Source organism: Physcomitrium patens, chromosome 3 (genome assembly GCF_059467195.1).
Source record: "Physcomitrium patens ecotype Gransden chromosome 3, ASM5946719v1, whole genome shotgun sequence".
In the NCBI taxonomy this organism is placed as follows: domain Eukaryota; kingdom Viridiplantae; phylum Streptophyta; class Bryopsida; order Funariales; family Funariaceae; genus Physcomitrium; species Physcomitrium patens.
The window spans coordinates 11,266,179-11,284,673 of record NC_143412.1 but is presented as its reverse complement, the minus strand read 5'-3'; the positions used below and the strand labels follow the sequence as shown (position 1 = coordinate 11,284,673).

Genomic DNA, 18,495 nt, shown 5'->3' with positions numbered 1-18,495 from the left:
CCCACCCCACCCCCTCCTCCTCCTACTCCCCGTCCGCCAGTCGATGGATCAGTCGGAGGAGGTGGGTATCCCTCCAGCTCCACTCCGCTACGCTAAGCTGTGCTTCACTCCCCCTTCGCCTTACCTTGCCTTTTCCATTCCTTTTCCCCTTCCCCGCACTGCAGCGCTGCTGTGCGTGAGTGCAGGCAGGTGTCGGCCCCCGACCCAGTTCTTCTCTTCACTTCACGTGTCTTCTGGGGTGCGTGGGTTTCTATTCTAATCCAGTGAAGCGAGGCCCTTGTGACGTTTCTACCCTCGCCAGGCGGCCTTCCCTGCCCTGCCCTGCCTTGCCCTTGGCTCCATGCAGACTTTCCTTGTGGTGTGGCCCTCATCCATCTATCCTCTTTTGAGGCCCAATCCTCATCCATTAGGCCTTGTAACATGAGCTACTTTGCTGGACTGCATGCCACCATGGGAGTGAGTTCCTTGGTTGAAACAAATCAATAGGAATATTGTAAATTATTGAAATGGCAAATTCTGGGTTTCTACCATGTGTGCTTGTGTGTTGGGTTGCTTGATAGCATACCAATTCTTGATGTTGTACGTGATTCTTAACTGTGGGTGTGATTGGCAGTTGAATCCAAAAGTATTTGTAGCAAATAATTTTGTGTGTGTGTATGCATGTGTATGTGTATGTGTGTAATATATATATATATATGATTTCAATGTATATGTATTGTATTGAAGACCTTGTATTGTAGTGCCAAGTAATTAAATATTCAATTAATATATGTAATATGTAATTTTTACCTATTAAATATTTCATATAGAAAAACCATTGGAGTTAACTTATTATTATTATTATTATTATATGATTAAATTTTATAAACAACTTATATAAATTTAAAGGATTACTATGACACCTTGTAATTGTGTGTATTTAGAATTTTCGATTTCGACTGTAAATATTTCAATTAAATTTTGATATTTAATTAGACTAAAAATTGAAATTGAAATAATTGAAATTCTTAGTTGTAATATTTTGGTTTTTTATTTTTATTTTTTATTTGTCTCAGCAAAACTATAATTTGTTATCTGATATTTTGACAGAATACTTTAGTGTTTTTACCTCATGATTCTTTTAAGTTTTTTCATGTAAAAATATAGTCTTCAACATGTCAATATAATCATCTGAACTTCAACATTATAAAAATGACTACATCACTTTCTTGTACAAATCAAAGATGGCATAAGAAATGTTAGTTTTATATTTATGTTCGTGTACATGCATGCAGAATTTTATTTACAATCACAGTTCTCATGTCATAGTGTACATAATTATCACAACATTTGTTATGGTAGTCAATTGAATTCTGTATTTGGGATAGGAACGACCCAATCTTTAACAAAGATGATTTCTTTTTGTTGGACTGAATTAAAGTAATATGTAAACATATAAAGCAGAATTGTGCAATATATGGCAAAGTTTAAAGGTACTAAAAGTTCAAAAAAATGATTTTCTGTTCTGTACCCACTTGTGATTTACTCAAAGTCATTCTTCCTTGTCAATTGTACCCACATGCATTATGCGTGAAATCCCCAAAATTATTTTGCAGAATTCAGTGTCCTCATATATTCAATTCAATTGTTTGAGTAGTCACAATTGAATCACATGTTTAGTCTTGTGGGTCAAGGCTCACTCTATCCCACAAATTTGATTCCAGAAACTTCTTTCCAATGATCAGATTGGAAGTCAAGGGGAAGTCATTGAAATTAAAGAGGGCTCTCCTTTGCCCTTTTTTCTCAAATTTGCTTGAACTTTCCATTGTTCTTTAAATAATTATTCTTTTTAACAATGGAATTGGAGTATTGATTGGAGGGTATGGCAAAATAAAGGTCATCCTGAGAGTAATGGATCACCTGTGCAAGGCACATCTCATGTGAGTCCTGCTTCCCTATGAGCTCACCCCCATGCCTTCCAGTGTGATCTAGGGCCCACTGGAAAAATAGTCCTCATCCCAGTGTGAATGAGGCCCATGGTCTCCATTCCTACACATTAGTGGGTTTCTCTATCCCACAATAGAAATGTGCCTACAATTTGGGTCCTTTGTGGAGCCATCTAGAGCCATGGTTCTAGGTTTCATGGTGAATTGTTTGTTGTTGGTGGCAGCTTAGCACAGAAAAGAGAGGAAATGTTGGTCTACAAAGGTATTAATTTGCACCATCAACTTCAAATAATCCCAGTTTTAAAGGACACAGTGTGCCATTTAATGTTCAATGAAGAGTCGAAGCTGGAGGAATGTATCACCATTATTGGAAATGAATTTGGAATGGATAAGTATTTCAGGGGATGTATTCTGAATGAATGAAGGATTCTAGAACCTTCATGATCACAAACTTCCAGAGTCTGCGCCTTGGATTCTTCCATGCACAGTTTTGTGAAGGGGAATGGACCGTGACTGCTGCTTTCTCTTGCCGATCTTTGCTGGCATAGCGTTAGGTATACGGTGGCTACGTTAGGGCAGAAACCTCTTACGTGTAAGAACTGGTTCAAAGTCGCTTTAGTCATTTTCCACAATGCAAAATCTTGCAACAGCAGAGCAGACAAAAAAGTAGGAAGATGAATGGGAGCACAAGCAAACAAGCAAGCAAACCAAAAAAACAAACAAACAAGACAAAAAAAAACAAACCCACTTTGCCAGCTGCGCAACTGGGACAATCCGAAGCATGTGTAGAAATTGCAGGCTTTTCGATGAGAGCTTCAAAGCATCTGGCTCAGGGACAAGTGACGCGCTTGTGAAGCTTTAGTGACGATTAACGATTCAACAAACAGGCGATTCACACAAGACTCGTCGAAGGCCACAGGAGCTACTGCTCAGTGTTGTCTAATCTCCAGTATGTACAAATTAGTATGTAAAGGGGAAAAACGACTAATGATACAACATTTGTGGGCTTTGTCTCCAGGCCGCCGTAGCATATACCTCTAGTTTCTCCCAATGTGCAACACAACCATATAGTTTCCTTTCCCTTTCGAAGAAGCATCTAAATATGTTTTTGTGAAAGGTTGTTTTTTCAGAGCAAGAAAGAGCAGTAATTGAGAAATAATGAGAAATGTATTTCGGAAGTTATTTTAGTCTATATAATGACAATTTAAGGACGCATCCAGGGTTTGCTTTAGGCCCTTCACTAATTTAGATCTAGTAATTGCATTCACCTACACACGGAAAACATCTGGCGTTTAGAATCTTCTCAAATTTGAAGCTCCTGCACCAGGATAGCCACGGAAGCTGGGGTCTGGCGAAAGCTTTCCGAGCGCAGTGGTGCACATAAATCCGGCGGAAGGGCCTTCAGTACAAGGCAGCTGAGGCTTCCGAAGCCAACATCTCCTTCTCTAAGTCCTGTGCATGGATCTCCTCCAAGTGCTCTTCCGGGTCTGTTGACTGGTGGGTCCATACCATAAAATTGCATGTCATCTTCCCATTCCCAGTATCCACTTGTAGATGCTGTTGAGAAGATCTCTTTGATCAACGTAAAGGCCGCAGAATGACTGATCTGACCTCAAGCCTCTTAACGCTGCTGAACAAGGTTTTCCCCTGAAAATCTCCTCTTCTAGCGCTGGAAGAAGGTTCGAGATTGGGTCCATTCCACGACCTGAACGCGTTGCATTCATTTTTATTAGCCATCAATCCTAGTCTCAACAAATTAGATCTAGACCATGGTAAGCTACGTGATCAACGTACCTTCTTGATGATCCTCTTGGCAGCCGTTCGGTTAGGAGTGACGTGAAGTTCTGAAAATTTGATTTCAAATTGCCTATGGACAGGTGTAGGGTTTTTCTTCAGCTTGATTTGTTGCTGGATCCTTTCAGATGCAGCAATGGGTACTGAACCCTTATGATGCTGCAATTCTTCCCTCACACCTTTAAGCTGAGGGTGAAGGCGGTGCATGCATTCGAAGAGTTCGAACATCCGCAATTTTATCTCAAATATTCTTTCGGATTCCAGAACTCCTCCCGTTGCTGTATTTTCAGCGTACATTTCCACCTTGTCAGAGTTGATTTTCCTGTTCACCACCACCCACACTACCCCACGAATCTCCCCAGACTTGAGAATTGCCGCGAGCACGGGCTGCTTATACACGCGCAAGTGCTGCACGATCACGGAGCCAGCCTCTAGAATGCCCCCAATTAGATGCTTCCTGTCTCGGCGCGTCCGGTCACCGCAGTCTGTACCCAGGTTTTCATGGTCTCGGTAAAGCATCTTTCGTCGAAGATACCAACCAATTACTTTCCATTACTGTCGTCCACGGATTACAGCGCGGGGGTCGCACGTGGTCTCAGGTCAATTTCCCATTTGGCCTTTCAGGTGGATCTACTGATTGCAGGCAGGGGAGAGGGCCTCACACATGAAAGGCCACGAAGCTCAGCCACTTCAAAATTGTGGAAACCCCTTCAAGTTCGTCTGCAACCGTGAGATGAATAATACAATTGACAGCCATCACTTTCGTACCTCCCAGCTGCATATGGGAGTTGTAAACGTCTCTGCCGAGCAACTTGTTTAGTGCTGAGAAGCCGATAAAAATGTTTGGTTGGCCAAGCCGCTGGATGTAATGCGTACAAAGACGAGATAAGAGAGCACCACTTTCTACAGTTCGACCTGACACGTAAGTCAGTTTAAAAGTTTCAAGATACGCTTTTGAGAATCCACCTGCAATTGCGTCGCTGCCTGACAGAGGACGACTTGCGCTCTTAATCTTCAGGCCACAGGTATAGGTTCTTGAAACTACAACCAGTAGACGCTTCTTCTTCCTATGCGGAAGAAGGCACAAACCCCCTCAGCCACACCAATGCGGGCGCTTGAATTGGTTGCAGCTAGATGTGAGGGAGTTTCTCACGACAAGCCAAGTCAGTAATGGCCATGAAGTAGATATCCTCCATGGTAAAGAACGACCCTGCACTGAAGGTCACGTCGTTGGAGACAATCAACACTTTCCGTCCGACTGTCAATTCAGGTGTGCGCATCATCATTAATTGATGAATATGGACAGCCCTGCCGTTGGCATCATTAACAGCCAACTTCTAACTTCTCCAAAGCTCCTGGTAGGGATGCTCTACTTAACTAGTGCGATGCCGCGTGTATCTCTTCTCCACTCTCATCCTCAGCTTTGCGTTGCAGAATTAAAGCTCTCAAAGACATCATAGGAGTCCTGATCTTTCCATCAGTGGCATCATAGATGCACCACTGCCCGTTGCGTGACGGTGCGTAATGCATGCCTGTAAACCCTTTCAGCTTGACTCGAAAAGAACATTGCGAAAATCAAGCAAAGTATGCTCTTCAAAACTCTGCTTCTATATACCAATTATTATTCTTTTATTCTTCGTCCCAAGAGCCTAACAAAATGACTGAGAAGATACTATAGAAGGGTTCAACATGACTGAGAAGGGGTAGTGCTCTTGGGACCACTGGAAGCAATGCCGAGTCAGTACGCAACCTTCATCACGTTGGATGATGCATCTGACCACCCCCACACCAGACACTTGGAGCATGGCGCCCAAGCTCTCATCCTTCAGAGCCTCAGCCGGTTTCTCAACTCTTTCATCGACTTGGTCCTCTTCCCCACTACATCACCCACAATACATTCATACGAAGTTATAAATAAAAATGATGACACCATAACCACACATCCAAGATCACCTGAAATAGCAGATGAACTTCAGGAGCACCGAAAGTAGCTACCGACTATAGTAACATGGGGGTGAGGTCGGCAGAAAGTAATTACCTCATCAAGATAATGCTCGTAACCGGCTAGGATGCTCTGTGCAGCATCATGACTGTCAGCGAAGTCCCAAAGGTGGAAAGCTACCCTCAATAGGCTGGGCTTGCCTCACAACTGAAGAGTTTGTCAAGTGCCATAGAGGCTACAATATCCCTATCCTAGGATACAAGTAAGCGCTTCACCACATATTAGACCTTAAACGATGTAAAACAATACACGTTTTCCATAAGATTTGAGAATGAGACCAAAGATTTTATAAAAACAAAAAAACAAAAAAAAAACAAAACAAAACAAAACAAAAAAAGTCTCAGAAGATCAATCATCATCCTAGCTGAACCCTCCGCTAATTTGAAACTCCTCGTTCCTGCCGCGGGACTCGTGAGAGGCATGCACATCGTCATGACCTCCACCTCAGCATATGGAGAATTGGCGTCTAAATGGGTCCCATCTGCAACTAGAAAACGCATCAACTTGCGGAGCATTTCAGAAACTAATCATGGTGGATCATGATCATTCTGTACAACAAGCCTTACCTCAAAATAGTAGAATAAGCTTGGAAATGATTTATAACAAAAATATGGGGCACATGCAAACATTCAAGAAGCACAATCTTTTATCACAGGTCGCATCGCGAACCTGCAAAAGGCATGTGCGTCCGTCAGTAAGTAAGCGACTGCCGGCCACCTCTTCTTCTGCATAGTCCACATGCCTGTTTCCATCGAGCTGCAAATCGAAGCAGTTGGAAATAGTCAGTCTCTGTAACCTAGAAATCAAATTGCAACAAAGTTGAAACAAGGGTGCTGAAGTAGAGGATCACATGAAGTTTCTGGACCTGAAATTGACTTACAGAAGGTTTGTAATGTTCAATCCATAACGAAAACAGAAAAGAATCAGGCTAGAAATGGTGCCATAGCCAAATGAAGAGCTGGCAGATCAGATGAGTTGCTGGAATACAAGTCCACACCTGAACAAGAAGACCATCTCTAAGTAAAGTACATTTTAAAATCCAGCAGCAACAGGGTCAAAGTAAAGTGTCTTGAAATCATCTTACATAAAGAGCACCATCTACAAAAGATGTATCTCACGACAGAAATGGTGCCATAGCTTAATTTCCCATGTAACAAGATACAAAAAGTAGGTGTTGATACCTTGATCGAAAAGTAGGCCCACATACTAGGTTTTCTTCTGAAACTGATCCCTGAACTTGGCCATCGGTGGGCTTGAAGCTATCATCGGGGTCTCATCTTATAGCCCGCACTACTACAACATGGTCCTTGTGTTCCTGCGATGAACTTCGGACAAATCAAAGTAGAGTGCTTCTAATGCCTACCTCCAACAATAGTGACCACCACCTCCATGATCAAAATGACGACGAATTTCTGACCATTGAAAACTAAGGTCACCAAGGATGAGAGCAATTTCATAAAGACTTTCAAGTGATAGCGTATCGACAGCCACCAGAATCAGATCACTTACTCCAATAATCAATCTTCCATGGATTTTCTTTAAAAAAATAGCTGTCGAATGTCTCCATATGGTGTACTTATCTCCTGTAGCACATTCGATACGTGTTCAATTCTGCGTCAAGAAGACCATTTCACCAGGCATGCGTCACAGTGGAACACCTATGGAAACATCAAATTGAGCAATCCATTTAGTAACAGGGTGCTGTACCTGCACAACCAGAAGCAGTGTATGACGGCAGAGCAGGGTACAAACACCAGTGCTTCAGCAATCAAGCGCTTCTTACAATTGTGAAGACCATCAACTTTCTGTAAGAGCTGGAATGAATACTTGAAGACGAGGATTGAGTTCCAGAACGTGAAATTCCCCAGTCTCCATGCTGTACAATTATTCTACAGTTGCTGCTTCAGTGCAGTTGACACACTTGGCGACCGAGAGGCTCGTTGCTCTAATCGCTTCACTGTTTAGGAACGTGTAATACCAATAGGTCCTTCCTCAAGAATCTATTACAAGGGACATCAACCCTACATACTAGTCACAAAAACTCAAAAATGAGAGTGCTGTGTATGACTCATATGACTCATATGACCTGGAGAACCAGGACATTCTGACTGACACGAAAAGGAAGAAAAAGCATGAGGGCTCCTGCTTGAGACTCACCTTTTGGTGCCGTCTTTGCACATTAAAATCACGGCTGTGCAAGGCTGCTACATTTTCGTACTTGTCACAAAGCTGCTGAACCTTGAGATGTCGATATTGTGTGGCGACCTTCAGGATAAAGATCGGCGAGCCTGGCTCTTCACCCTGTGCTTTCTTGAACAACACCTTCGCTTCCTCGCCGTTGTGAACCCTCCGAATACCTTCCCCATCGCCTACACAAGAGACCTTGATCATGGTGGGGTAGGCGACCATTTGGCACGAAGTCAAGCCATCCTCGGTGGTGGAAACCAAAATTAGACAATCCCGACTCACCACCACCTCCCGTGCCATAACCATTCAGCCAACAATTTTGAGGTGAATGATCCTGGCAGTTAGGAGTGTGAACCTCCACAATCAACTAGACCATGACGTGGTTGATCCAATTGGTGCCGCTGTGCACTTATACGAACCTATCAGCCATGCGGATCTGCTCCGCACTGATGTGCATATCTTCGGGAGTCGCCATAACCACCAGTAGCACAGACCTCTCAACTCCGAAGCTCTCGTACGACCACGAGCGCACGCTACGCAAAAATTTGCCGGAGGTCATGCCATGGTTTGCACTCGGGATTCTGCAAGTTGGACACTAGCAACTTTCTTCTTCTTCTTCTTCATGTATTCATGTAGCCCGTCGACGACCAAGATTGGCCGCACCGCCTCAAGGGCTACCAAGCTGATCCTTCACCCTTCTAAACGATACAGCTTCCTCTCGATACATGCTTGCTCCTGAATTGGACGAAAGTTTCCAATTCCTGGCGACGATGCCGTTTGAATGCTCCTTCTGCTCTGTGTTTCACCTGCATCACCGTGCAGCCACCCTCGAAGACAGCAAGTGATCCACAAATTGCATGCACTTTCACCTGAGATGGAATCCTCGGAAACCGAAAGCTCATTACCTCTGCCCGTCGATGCACAGAAACTTCGAAAAAAACACGAAACATGAGAACTTGATGGAGGAAGCACACAATCACTTTCGCAAACCTGACAAACTTGACAAATGTTTTCAAGTTACGATCCCAGCAACACTCGCATAACCTTCACACAATCATATTCTTGCAGACTCGCAGACGCCGATGTCAGTTGTGAATTTGATTTTACATTGGGCTTGAAAGTTTAATGTTCTGACTGCAAGTGTTGCTAGTGTTGTGGACGATGTTTTGATTTACATTTTCGTTGTGATTTTATTGTTGGGTCAAATATCACTTAGAATTGGAAATTGTTATAAGGATACTTGAAGTGGTTGAAGCAAGTAAGGTTTTATTTTATTTTTTGAAAAATAAATAAACTTTAAAAAAACCAATGACTTCTATGCATATTAGGGTGTTAAAATTATTTTTAAAAACTTAAAAACTTAGATTAAGTCAAATTTCTGAATATATTATATTATTAGACATTTAAATTTTAATTAAAATAATGATAATACTTTCAAATGTGGAGTATATCCATTACCACAAACATTCCTTGTATTAATAAAAATCAGTAAGAATATTATTCAAACACATAATTTTGTATTTCTTCAGAGAATCGTCTATCCATCAATACTAAATATGAATGATGTATGTATATATATATATATATATATATATATATATAATAGATGAAAATTAATAAAGTAAATGCTATTAAATAGTGCAATACAACTCTTGAAATATTATAAATTGATGTCTGAAATATATTATTACACTCAAATCATCATTTCCATTAAGTATTCAATTAAAAAAGAGAAAATAAAATCTCAAATAATAGAATTGATTTTAAATCAAATATTATTTTAAGAAAATAAAAAAAATCAAAATTACTTTTGTGTATATCAAAATTTGGTACTATTTTTATTAAAAATGTTTGTAATCAAAACCAGAAATAAAAAATAAAAAATAAAAATTGCAACCATGGTATTCTTCTATTTAAATTTCCTTTGACTTAAGTATTTAATATCTTTAAAAAAAATACATGGAATCTCAATGAAATGTCTCTTCAGTTTGTCTCCATGTAAAGGTTTTCAAAATTTCCTGTGCATCAAAGAATTTTGTATTTTATCGTTAAAGATGTTTCAACAAGTAAGAAAAAACTGTCAATCACAGCATGTAAACCGTTGTTAAAAAATATATATTTTCCAACCTTCATTTTAATTATTAAAAAAAAAAAAAAAAAAAAAACTTCTCCTCTGTTCTTATTCTGTTCTTATTATTAGATTTCTGTACTTATTTTATTTTTTTTATTATTTTTTTTGGTGCATGTGGGTCTGTGTGTATGTATGCTCAAATATCAACTAAATCCATGATTTCAAGCAAGCATGTGAATTGGTTTCACTGCCACGGTGGCATGAGTCACACAGTCGGTCGTCCACGCTGGCACTCTCGTATGTCCCACTTCACTCCTTAACTGCGTTCACACCGTCATGGTCTGGATGAGGACTGGGGCGGAAACTTCCCAACGAGGCCTGGATGAATGGATGAATAAGGACCTCTTTTTCACCCTCCCAATCTCTCTTCAGCTCTTTGATGATGCTGCCCTGATTATTATCACTATTGCACATATTGTATATCAGTGATTATGCTACAATTGATATTAACAAGAAATAATAATTATCAAGGAAACTGAATCATGTACTTCCATACAACCCACCAATCTACTACTTTCACAAAAAACGCAAAGATTAGTTTTCGCTTACATACACCTCTTACTTTTATTTCTGGTTTTGATTACAAACATGATCATTATCCCATGAAGACCATGAATTTTGCACAAAAGTGTATACACATTCCACCCTACTTTTATGTGAGAAGTGTATTCATTCACCTTCATTCATTCACATGCAATCTCATCACTTTGATAACCTCACCGTAAGGCTGAAGAGAGTGTTGTTTTTTGTTTTGTTTTGTTTTTTTTGTTTTTTGTTTTTTGTTTTTTTTTTTATGTTTTTGGCATTGCTAAAAACCAGTTTCAACATTAAAACAGCCTCGATCCGCTTTCATCCGTAGCGTTGCCGGATTCGAGGAGGGTCCAAGTGGAGCGATGGCGGAACTGCGAAAGTCGCGTGAGGGTAGCTGGCCTTCACCGTCTGGAACTGGCAGCTCGTGGTAGAGGACGACGGCGTTTAGGCCCATCCCGGAGCTCCACTGCCATTCCTCTAGCTACAGTCCCCGCCCAGTTTTTCCTCTGGATCTCTCTGCATCCAAACTGATACTGGTCGCCACCAACCCCCGGGATTTGTCGTTTCAACACCCAAGTTGGGAGTCGGGACTAATTGCGGCCCATGGGAGTGTTGGATCATAATCGGGATGAGGTGTCAGGTCCTAGTGTGAGCATTTTTTGATCATATATTTCGCCTGGATGAGTCGTATCCTCAAACGTTCCAACGTGTTCCCGACCAGCTCTTGCATGATCGATAGCAGCTGTTCGGCAAGTTTCTGTGACGTCGAAGGCGATTGCTCAAAAGATCGACATCAGTGCAGGTCTGCGTCTGGGTTACCGGTTGCTGTGGTTGCTATGAAGGCTGACGGTCGATAATTGAGTTGCTGAGTTCAGAGTCGAACTGTAGGAGAGGTTTGTGCTTGAATTTTCAGGATGGCAAAACAGAAAGACACGAGTGCTATTCCTCGCCAAGCGAGATGGCATCGACAAGGTGGTCAAGACTCTCCAATATGCCGGCAAACTGGCGCACTGGAGCCTGGAGGAGCGTAACCCCATCCTCGCCGCGCGGTACAAAAATCTTGAGGTTGCAGCAGGGTTGAGTCGCAAAGCGCACCGAGCCGGCAGGTCTCTTACGGGATTTAGCACTCTCCGCAGCACGACGTACCCCGACCTCACCATCCAGCTGCTCACCATCTTCGGCTTCAGCGGGGAGATGGTCTACTGGTTGTTCGACCACTTCACGTGGCTTTCCAAAGTCGGCGTGCTCAACGCCGGTCTCGCAGCCAAGACCATATACATCTCGTCGTTCGGGGAAAGCGTGGGCTATATCTTCTTCATCACCATAGACGTGATCCTTATCAAGCGAGGCATGCAAGCCGAGGCGGTGTATAAGAAGCAGCTGACGAAGTTGGAGGCTTCGGAGGATCCCACACTCATGACGGAGGAGTCCGCCACATTGGTGCAGGTTCAGAGCTTAAAGGCGAAGATCTCTGGTATCAAGATGCAGAGGGTCATGTCAACAATGTCGATCATCGCTCGGACCTCGGACCTCATCATCGCGCTGTCAGTCATAGATCCAAACCCGTTCGTATCACACACAATCACCCTGGGGCTCAGTGGACTTGCGTCTGCTTGGGCTGGATGGCACCAACAGTGGCCGGAGTCCAACTAAGCTGCGCTAAATGTCCAGCTCTCGACGTATTTCCTTCTGAACCAAAATTGGAGACGATCAATGAGTGATTGCCGTGGCATAGCTACACAGCCTCTTCCAATTGATGGGCCTCATTTAGTACATTTCAGAAATTGTGAATAACAAGGACAATCAGTGATGTTCTTCTACACTCCTTGGCTTGCTTCGATTTCTTTTTTCAAGAGCAATACTGAGAATGTTGAGGATATGGTTTGGGCTTGCATGGAGGGCCACTGGAAACAGAATAGTTCCGTGGAACTGAGATGCAAGTAGTGAGGCACAATTTGACAGTTCAATAATCTTTATGGTTATCTTTCTGTGTTTCGTGGAACATCGCTTTGAGCAAAAAAAAAAAAAAAAAAAAAAAAATGGGTCAAGAGTGACGATGCAACCTACAAGTTATCTTTCATAATATTATCTTAAATTACACCTCAACATTCCTCTGATGGTTGCTACCTCATATCAGCTCATTCCTGAGACTTGACGTCTAGAAAGTACTAATTAAGGTGTTAAATCTCAACCACTCAGTGGTGATAGCAGGACTCAGCTGCCAAATCTAGCTTAAATTTCACAACCAGTATGGATTCAAACTGGAAAGGTCCAGAATAGTGAAGTTATCACTATTCTACCCGAACAATGCGACTTCAAATCTACCAGACTATCCAGGATCACACACTGGCTCAAGACGATATATCGAAAATATAAACAGTTCCTGCATCGAAAAATAGATTGGCTATTGATGAATAGACTGGATCTCTCACAATACTTTCGATTTCGTTGAAAGTTTACCCCGAAACACCAAAGAAGGATACACATGTATTAATCTGTTAAAGAGCAGAGGAAATCACAAATTGGAATGTACCTTGAGGTAATGAAGCCGAAAACATGAATCCATCGCCGTAAAAGCTAACCCAATCAAACACTTTGCTTGAGGTCGACATATGTACAGGAATTTGTCAGTGCTCAAGATTTCTGCACAAGTAGCGCTTGGACGGTTAAAATTGACAGATCCAGGAAAACCAAGGACACATAGACCTTCACATGAAGAGGATAGTTGTCAAAGCTCCAAGCAAACTGAAAATGTGCAACAGATCAATAATACCAGAAGCATATTTAACAGAGTTCAACAAAACAAACTGCAAATCATCACAGAAAAGAAATGATTATAGGGTGTACCGGTTGTAATCCGAAGTTGAGATTATTGTTATCACAAGACTTGAAGATGGCCAGTTTGCTTGAGCATGATTGATGTGTAAGGACACATGCCCTGCAAGTTCGTCCAATCTGTTCTACCAATCAATGCTAACTACATATCTGGCAGGGGCCATAATTAAGCGACATACAGTGCCACATATAACCTAGACATTAGTTATGAGGGCGTCAAAGGAGTTTCTCACACAAACGAAATGACCAATTGTAGAGAGTCAAAAGTCATGATGAAAAGAGTTTATCCAATATCAGATCTCTGGCCTTTTCACGATCTACAAAAGTTATCTAAAAGAATTGTTAATGTAGAGAAGAGAGGGACCTATATTAGAATCTAGCCATTATCTAACCAGGAACCAGCAACTCCTCTCAAAGCGCGAAAGGGTCGTCCATGAATGCATCCTATCATCAATATTTGACAAAGCTAAAACTAAAAGGGTATAAATACAATTATTGGAGCCCGTTCTTGAAGATCGACACTAAATTACAAGTTCAATGCCTGCCAACCATCACAGCCCAAGCAGCTCAAGGTGGCTAGAGTTGTCAACCAAGATAATCTTCCGTTTCTTTGTCCAGCACATACTCTTCCATAATCACCATGTTTTGCTTCAATTCCTGCTCGTGCCCACAGACATAATTTAATCCCACGAGCAGCTCCGTGATGGCAGCCTCCGTCTTTGCCAAGTCAGCAAAGTATAGAGTTTGCAGGAGAAGGCAATTAGTGCGGGAAAGCACTTGCTGCTGCTCAAAATTGTGCTCCGACTGCCACCTTATCATGTTGTGAGCGAGAGGAGCCAACCAGCTCAAGATTCTCTCAAGTGCATCTTTCCAGTCAGCAGCAATTGTAGAATCATACTTTCCAAATTCACATGCCCTCATGTTCGCCCGTAACCTTGACCGCAGAGCTATTCGCACACTCTTAGGAATCATGTTATAGAGATCATCCCGGGCATCTTCAGCAATCAAGTGGGGATGCTTTATCATATTCTCGAGAATGATTATCACATTGGCATAATGCAACGCAAGTGCAGCTCCTCCTAACGTGGACCAAGGTGCCATCCGATGCCGGCTCTTGGGGTCGCACAGCTCCCTAATGTTTTGCCTGACCTGTTTAAGAGAAGGGGCTTTTACCTGCTCAGCTTTGATACTATGCTTAGTAAAATAAAGAAGTGCAGAAGTGAACTCCTCAGTTGTTTCAGTTTGAAGAATGGCGTTCAAAGACCTGTCAGAAAATATCTTTGCAGGTTCTACAACAAGGGGCCCTGACCTAGGGATGGGCCCTGAATGTGATATAGCTTGTGATCCTCTTGCAGGACTGGAACGGGGGTTAACAGGATTACTACTCATATAATTCCTCTGTGAAACCAATGGACCTGAAGCAAACGTAGAAGCGGATGAACGGTACTCACAAACAGCTCTCGCAGATATGGCAGCTGGATCAGCAATTCCGAGGACTCTGTCTACGGATGAGGTCTTAGAATCCTGCGGGCTTAACGACCTTGACACAACTTCTAATCTAACTGAAGAAAAGTGCAGAGAAGAAGAGTGGTGATGAAGAGACCCCAAAGTTTGAGGACAAGATAACCGTGAACTTGACAACGTTGAATGCACACCTGCATCTCGACTCTGCCAAATAGGTCTCGATGAATGACCACTCTGCTGGTTTGGAAATACATGCGATATACCAAGCATAGGTGAACCAAATACTTTCATAATTCTTCCATGTATAGTGCATACGGTTTGTGCTAACAATTTCACAATCTTGTCGTATGTGTGGTTCCACAAAGATAGATCTCTAATATGCTTGATCTCCTGCCGCTGGCACATTGCTTTTTGATCCAATGTACTCAAGGTTTCTTCGTTTGAAACTTCATCGTCTTCCTGAAGTCTACGTATAGCTTGCTCTATGTCTGCAAGAGCTTCCAATTCATGATAAAGAGTGGCAGTTGAGGATACATACCTCATCATCTTCTTCATTTTGGCTTCCATCTCTTTGTATGGTAGCTCAAAAACTCGCAGATTAATATCATGCTTTAACAAATCATTGTAAATGTGCTCAAACGCCTGCAATGTCGGTTCCTGGCACTTCTGACCAAGGCGAGAAACTGCACTTGCTACCGCCGTCAAGTCTTGCAGCTTCTCCATACATGCTAGGCTTAATAGGACAGCTTCATTGTCTGAAACTAAATTTAATACACCATCTCCTTTTATTACCTCAGTGCGTAGCCGGAGAATTTCCTGGTCACCGAGAGATTGCCAAAGTTGCATACTTTTGGAAATAATATTTGCCACCTCAAATGCGAGTATGCCAATTTTCACTTCCTTCTCTTTATTACCCTTCTTCTTGGATTTAGGGCCAAGCTTACCGGCTGACGCTTTGATGGTGCTAACGTGAGCCCCCATAGATTATTGTTGCTTTTCCCACGGCAACTGCGTAAACGACCTTATTTCAAAAGGTGGGAGGTAAAGTCCAGTCCTGTGCAAAGAAACTTCCTCCTCCTCCTCAACACGCCACCCATTAATCAACCACAAGAGTATCGCGACTTGACATCTGAGTTGAAATTCTTTGGGGAAGATTCAAAGGGACCAAGTACAAAATTCCTGCACGTTCGCTAGCAACAGACGTGTACAACAGATGAATTACCCAGATCACTATGACACTTCCCATCACAATATTTTCACTAAAATCATGTTTTCAAAAAATAAAATAATAAAAGATAAAAGTCCGGCGTCAAATAAAACTCAAAAAACCGGGAATCCCGGGTCATGAATTTTACTGTCCGCTTACCCAATTAGATCGGTCAGAACAGCCCTGAAATAAATCAATGAAAGTGAAGATCGGATCGTGTGATGACCATCGACTACTCCGAGCAACAAAAATATCAGAATGCTACCATGATTCTTCTTTTTCTTACATGTTGGATGTGTTGCCCCTTCTCATCAGCGACTCATGGCTTAACCTCGCTTCGCAAAATGTACTGGATTCTTCTGAACCGCCAAAATTCCAGATTGGATTCAGCTCGACTGTATTACACGGTAAATGTGGATTTGAGAGGAGAGAATACTGTGACTTGGTCAAGAACTAGGCTCAAGACTATTTGGAGCATAATGTGGCCGTAGAACTAGACTCAAATCTATTTTGAGAATTCTGGTTGACTCTTCTCAGTCCTTGATACAGATGTCTCCTTTCCCCTTACTGAGCAATTATCACAATCTCCACAGCTGCAAACCTTGACGAAATACATTTCGAACGATAATCTGGAAGAGGATTGTACCGACACACTAGAACGACAAGCTCCTCCAGAGACATAGAACACTGTCTATCAAACGGAACCAAGTCCAGTTCGCCATGGGCAAACCTAGATGATCTTCTACCTGATCACTGACTCAAAAATCAGAAAGAAAATAAAAATGCAGAAACAAACAAACAGGTTTGTGCTCTAAAACATACTCTTTCGAAAAATCACCCAGGGGCAATGGCATTACCTGAAAGCTTCATTCGGCAACGTGCAACCCAATCCTCTCCTCCCTTCCTCACTCTTCTGTCTAGATCATCCTCCTTGTCCCCACACTCTCTCTCTCTCTCTCTCTCTATCCCCCCAAAACCTTGATTCGAAGGCCTTTAGAACCCCAGTTCTTCAACCCCCATTCCAGCTCCGTAACAACGCATCCGCAGCAGCACCATTACCTTGAACAAATACGACTGAATCCGCGCGGAGAATGCAACCGATAAAACACGGGACGAGAGAATTTGGCAACCAAATAGGGCATGAAAAAAAAAAAGGGGGTAGTGCGCACACATCCGACGACGGATTCGCGATTGGAAGGCGTCCCAAAATAGCAACCACATGTGACAGTCGGGGAACCGCGAGCAACATAATTGTCACGGTGGCGACGGCGTTGCGCGGGGGATTTCTCAGCCAGAACTCGCTTCGCCCCTCCGCCCTTCGCCGTACCTCCACCCACCTGCGGTACTGCCCCCCAAACTCGGTTACACACGCTTCCCGCAGTTACCGGTGACCGTTTACAGCACCTGACACCGTGGTCGCCTCGTGGGTTTCGTTCCCCAACGAATGAAAAACACGCTCACACGTTGACGACAAGTAGTTCATCGGTCATCTCTGTCCAATATCCTATACAGGTTTATTTATCCCCTGTATACCATGTCACTTTCTTTCTCATTCTTTTTATTGAGAAAGAGTAGTTTTGAGATAACATCTTCCTCGCAAACTGAATTAAATAACTTCCCTTGAAATGGAATCATCAAGATATTTTTGCCAAGTTACATCACAAATATCAACATCAAGCACAGAAAGTCCAAACCTAGTGATTTTTAACCTAGTGAACATGTGTATTTAATGGACAAAATGACAGTGTGTGGGATGGGTTTTTGTCTTGGCAGCCATTCCTTTGACATAAGTTTAATGGGTTCCTACTGAACTTGATGTACCTGGCATAAAATCATAATTTGGGAGATGGGAACATGGCAGGATTACAGGTGCCTTTTTCAGGGTTTTGTGTGTGTGTGTGAAGTAACTGCAAAGAGACACCAGGTTCACCATGGACAGTAAATGATGGAAAGGTGGGGTAGCAGTGTGGCTTTGAAGACTTTGCAAGCCACATTCACTCCCAGATTGCTGCACCAATTACACACCCTCCAAGGCAGTTTCCCTATGGAACATGTGACCCCCACCCATGTATGGGAGTCACCTTCAGTGAAAAAACAAACAGCATTAAGGATTCTAAGTGAAGAAGAGCCATACATTTTATCAGTGTTCATAACCAAAAAAGTTCAACCAGCACAAAATTAACTGCATTTTATTTTTGATTGTTAGGTTCCTTCATTGTTAGAGAGAATGAAGATATGTAAGTTTAATATGCACAACACAGTGGATTTTTTGAAAATTATAATAGAAAGGTTCACAAGTACCTTTAAACCAATAGAAAAATATACATGTAAATATTATGAAAACACATTCGAGTTTATATTTCAAAACCTCCAGTGGTTTCAAATTTCGAATACAGTAAATAAGAATATTTTGTAGCAT

The 18,495-nt window shown here is 42.2% G+C and overlaps 2 protein-coding genes, 1 long non-coding RNA gene and 1 pseudogene across 21 annotated transcripts; 1 reads left to right on the top strand and 3 right to left on the bottom strand.

Moving 5' to 3' along the window:
- Nucleotides 1-3,073: 3,073 nt before the first annotated feature.
- On the bottom strand, nucleotides 3,074-5,005 carry LOC112279841 (acetyl-CoA carboxylase 1 pseudogene; annotated as a pseudogene). Its single transcript, XR_016502094.1, has 2 exons — nucleotides 3,720-5,005; nucleotides 3,074-3,630 (listed from the first exon to the last, which is right to left on the bottom strand). The product of XR_016502094.1 is annotated as an acetyl-CoA carboxylase 1 pseudogene (transcript).
- Nucleotides 4,976-9,206, bottom strand: LOC141044466 (acetyl-CoA carboxylase 1-like). Of its 15 annotated transcripts, none has more exons than XM_090248774.1 (7): nucleotides 8,328-9,153; nucleotides 7,879-8,090; nucleotides 6,903-7,304; nucleotides 6,602-6,718; nucleotides 5,758-6,477; nucleotides 5,470-5,597; nucleotides 4,976-5,251 (listed from the first exon to the last, which is right to left on the bottom strand). In XM_090248774.1, the coding sequence occupies exons 5-7, from the start codon at nucleotides 5,760-5,762 to the stop codon at nucleotides 5,097-5,099; spliced, it is 288 nt and encodes a 95-aa protein (XP_090104900.1). In that variant the 5' UTR covers nucleotides 5,763-6,477; nucleotides 6,602-6,718; nucleotides 6,903-7,304; nucleotides 7,879-8,090; nucleotides 8,328-9,153; the 3' UTR covers nucleotides 4,976-5,096. The 15 variants fall into 15 exon arrangements, 6 of the variants coding, with proteins under 6 accessions (XP_090104900.1, XP_073388803.1, XP_090104896.1 ...); XR_016502088.1 differs by adding an exon at nucleotides 7,429-7,610 and having other exon boundaries at nucleotides 5,221-5,597; nucleotides 6,903-7,046; nucleotides 7,231-7,304; nucleotides 7,879-9,195; XR_012217150.2 differs by adding an exon at nucleotides 7,429-7,610 and having other exon boundaries at nucleotides 5,221-5,597; nucleotides 6,903-7,036; nucleotides 7,231-7,304; nucleotides 7,879-9,195.
- Nucleotides 9,207-11,173: 1,967 nt separating this feature from the next.
- Nucleotides 11,174-12,223, top strand: LOC112279840 (peroxisomal membrane protein 11-4). Its single transcript, XM_090248602.1, has 3 exons — nucleotides 11,174-11,210; nucleotides 11,313-11,372; nucleotides 11,484-12,223. Exons 1-3 carry the CDS (start codon nucleotides 11,174-11,176, stop codon nucleotides 12,221-12,223), a joined length of 837 nt encoding a protein of 278 aa, XP_090104728.1.
- Nucleotides 12,224-12,621: 398 nt separating this feature from the next.
- LOC112279948 (uncharacterized) lies at nucleotides 12,622-17,349 on the bottom strand. Of its 4 annotated transcripts, none has more exons than XR_012217149.2 (5): nucleotides 16,934-17,349; nucleotides 16,363-16,471; nucleotides 13,418-16,048; nucleotides 13,104-13,213; nucleotides 12,622-12,953 (listed from the first exon to the last, which is right to left on the bottom strand). It is a non-coding gene; the product is annotated as an uncharacterized LOC112279948 (long non-coding RNA). The 4 variants fall into 4 exon arrangements; XR_016502084.1 differs by having other exon boundaries at nucleotides 13,418-16,059; nucleotides 16,934-17,316; XR_016502085.1 differs by having other exon boundaries at nucleotides 13,418-16,059; nucleotides 16,363-16,435; nucleotides 16,934-17,282.
- Between the last annotated feature and the right edge of the window lie 1,146 nt (nucleotides 17,350-18,495).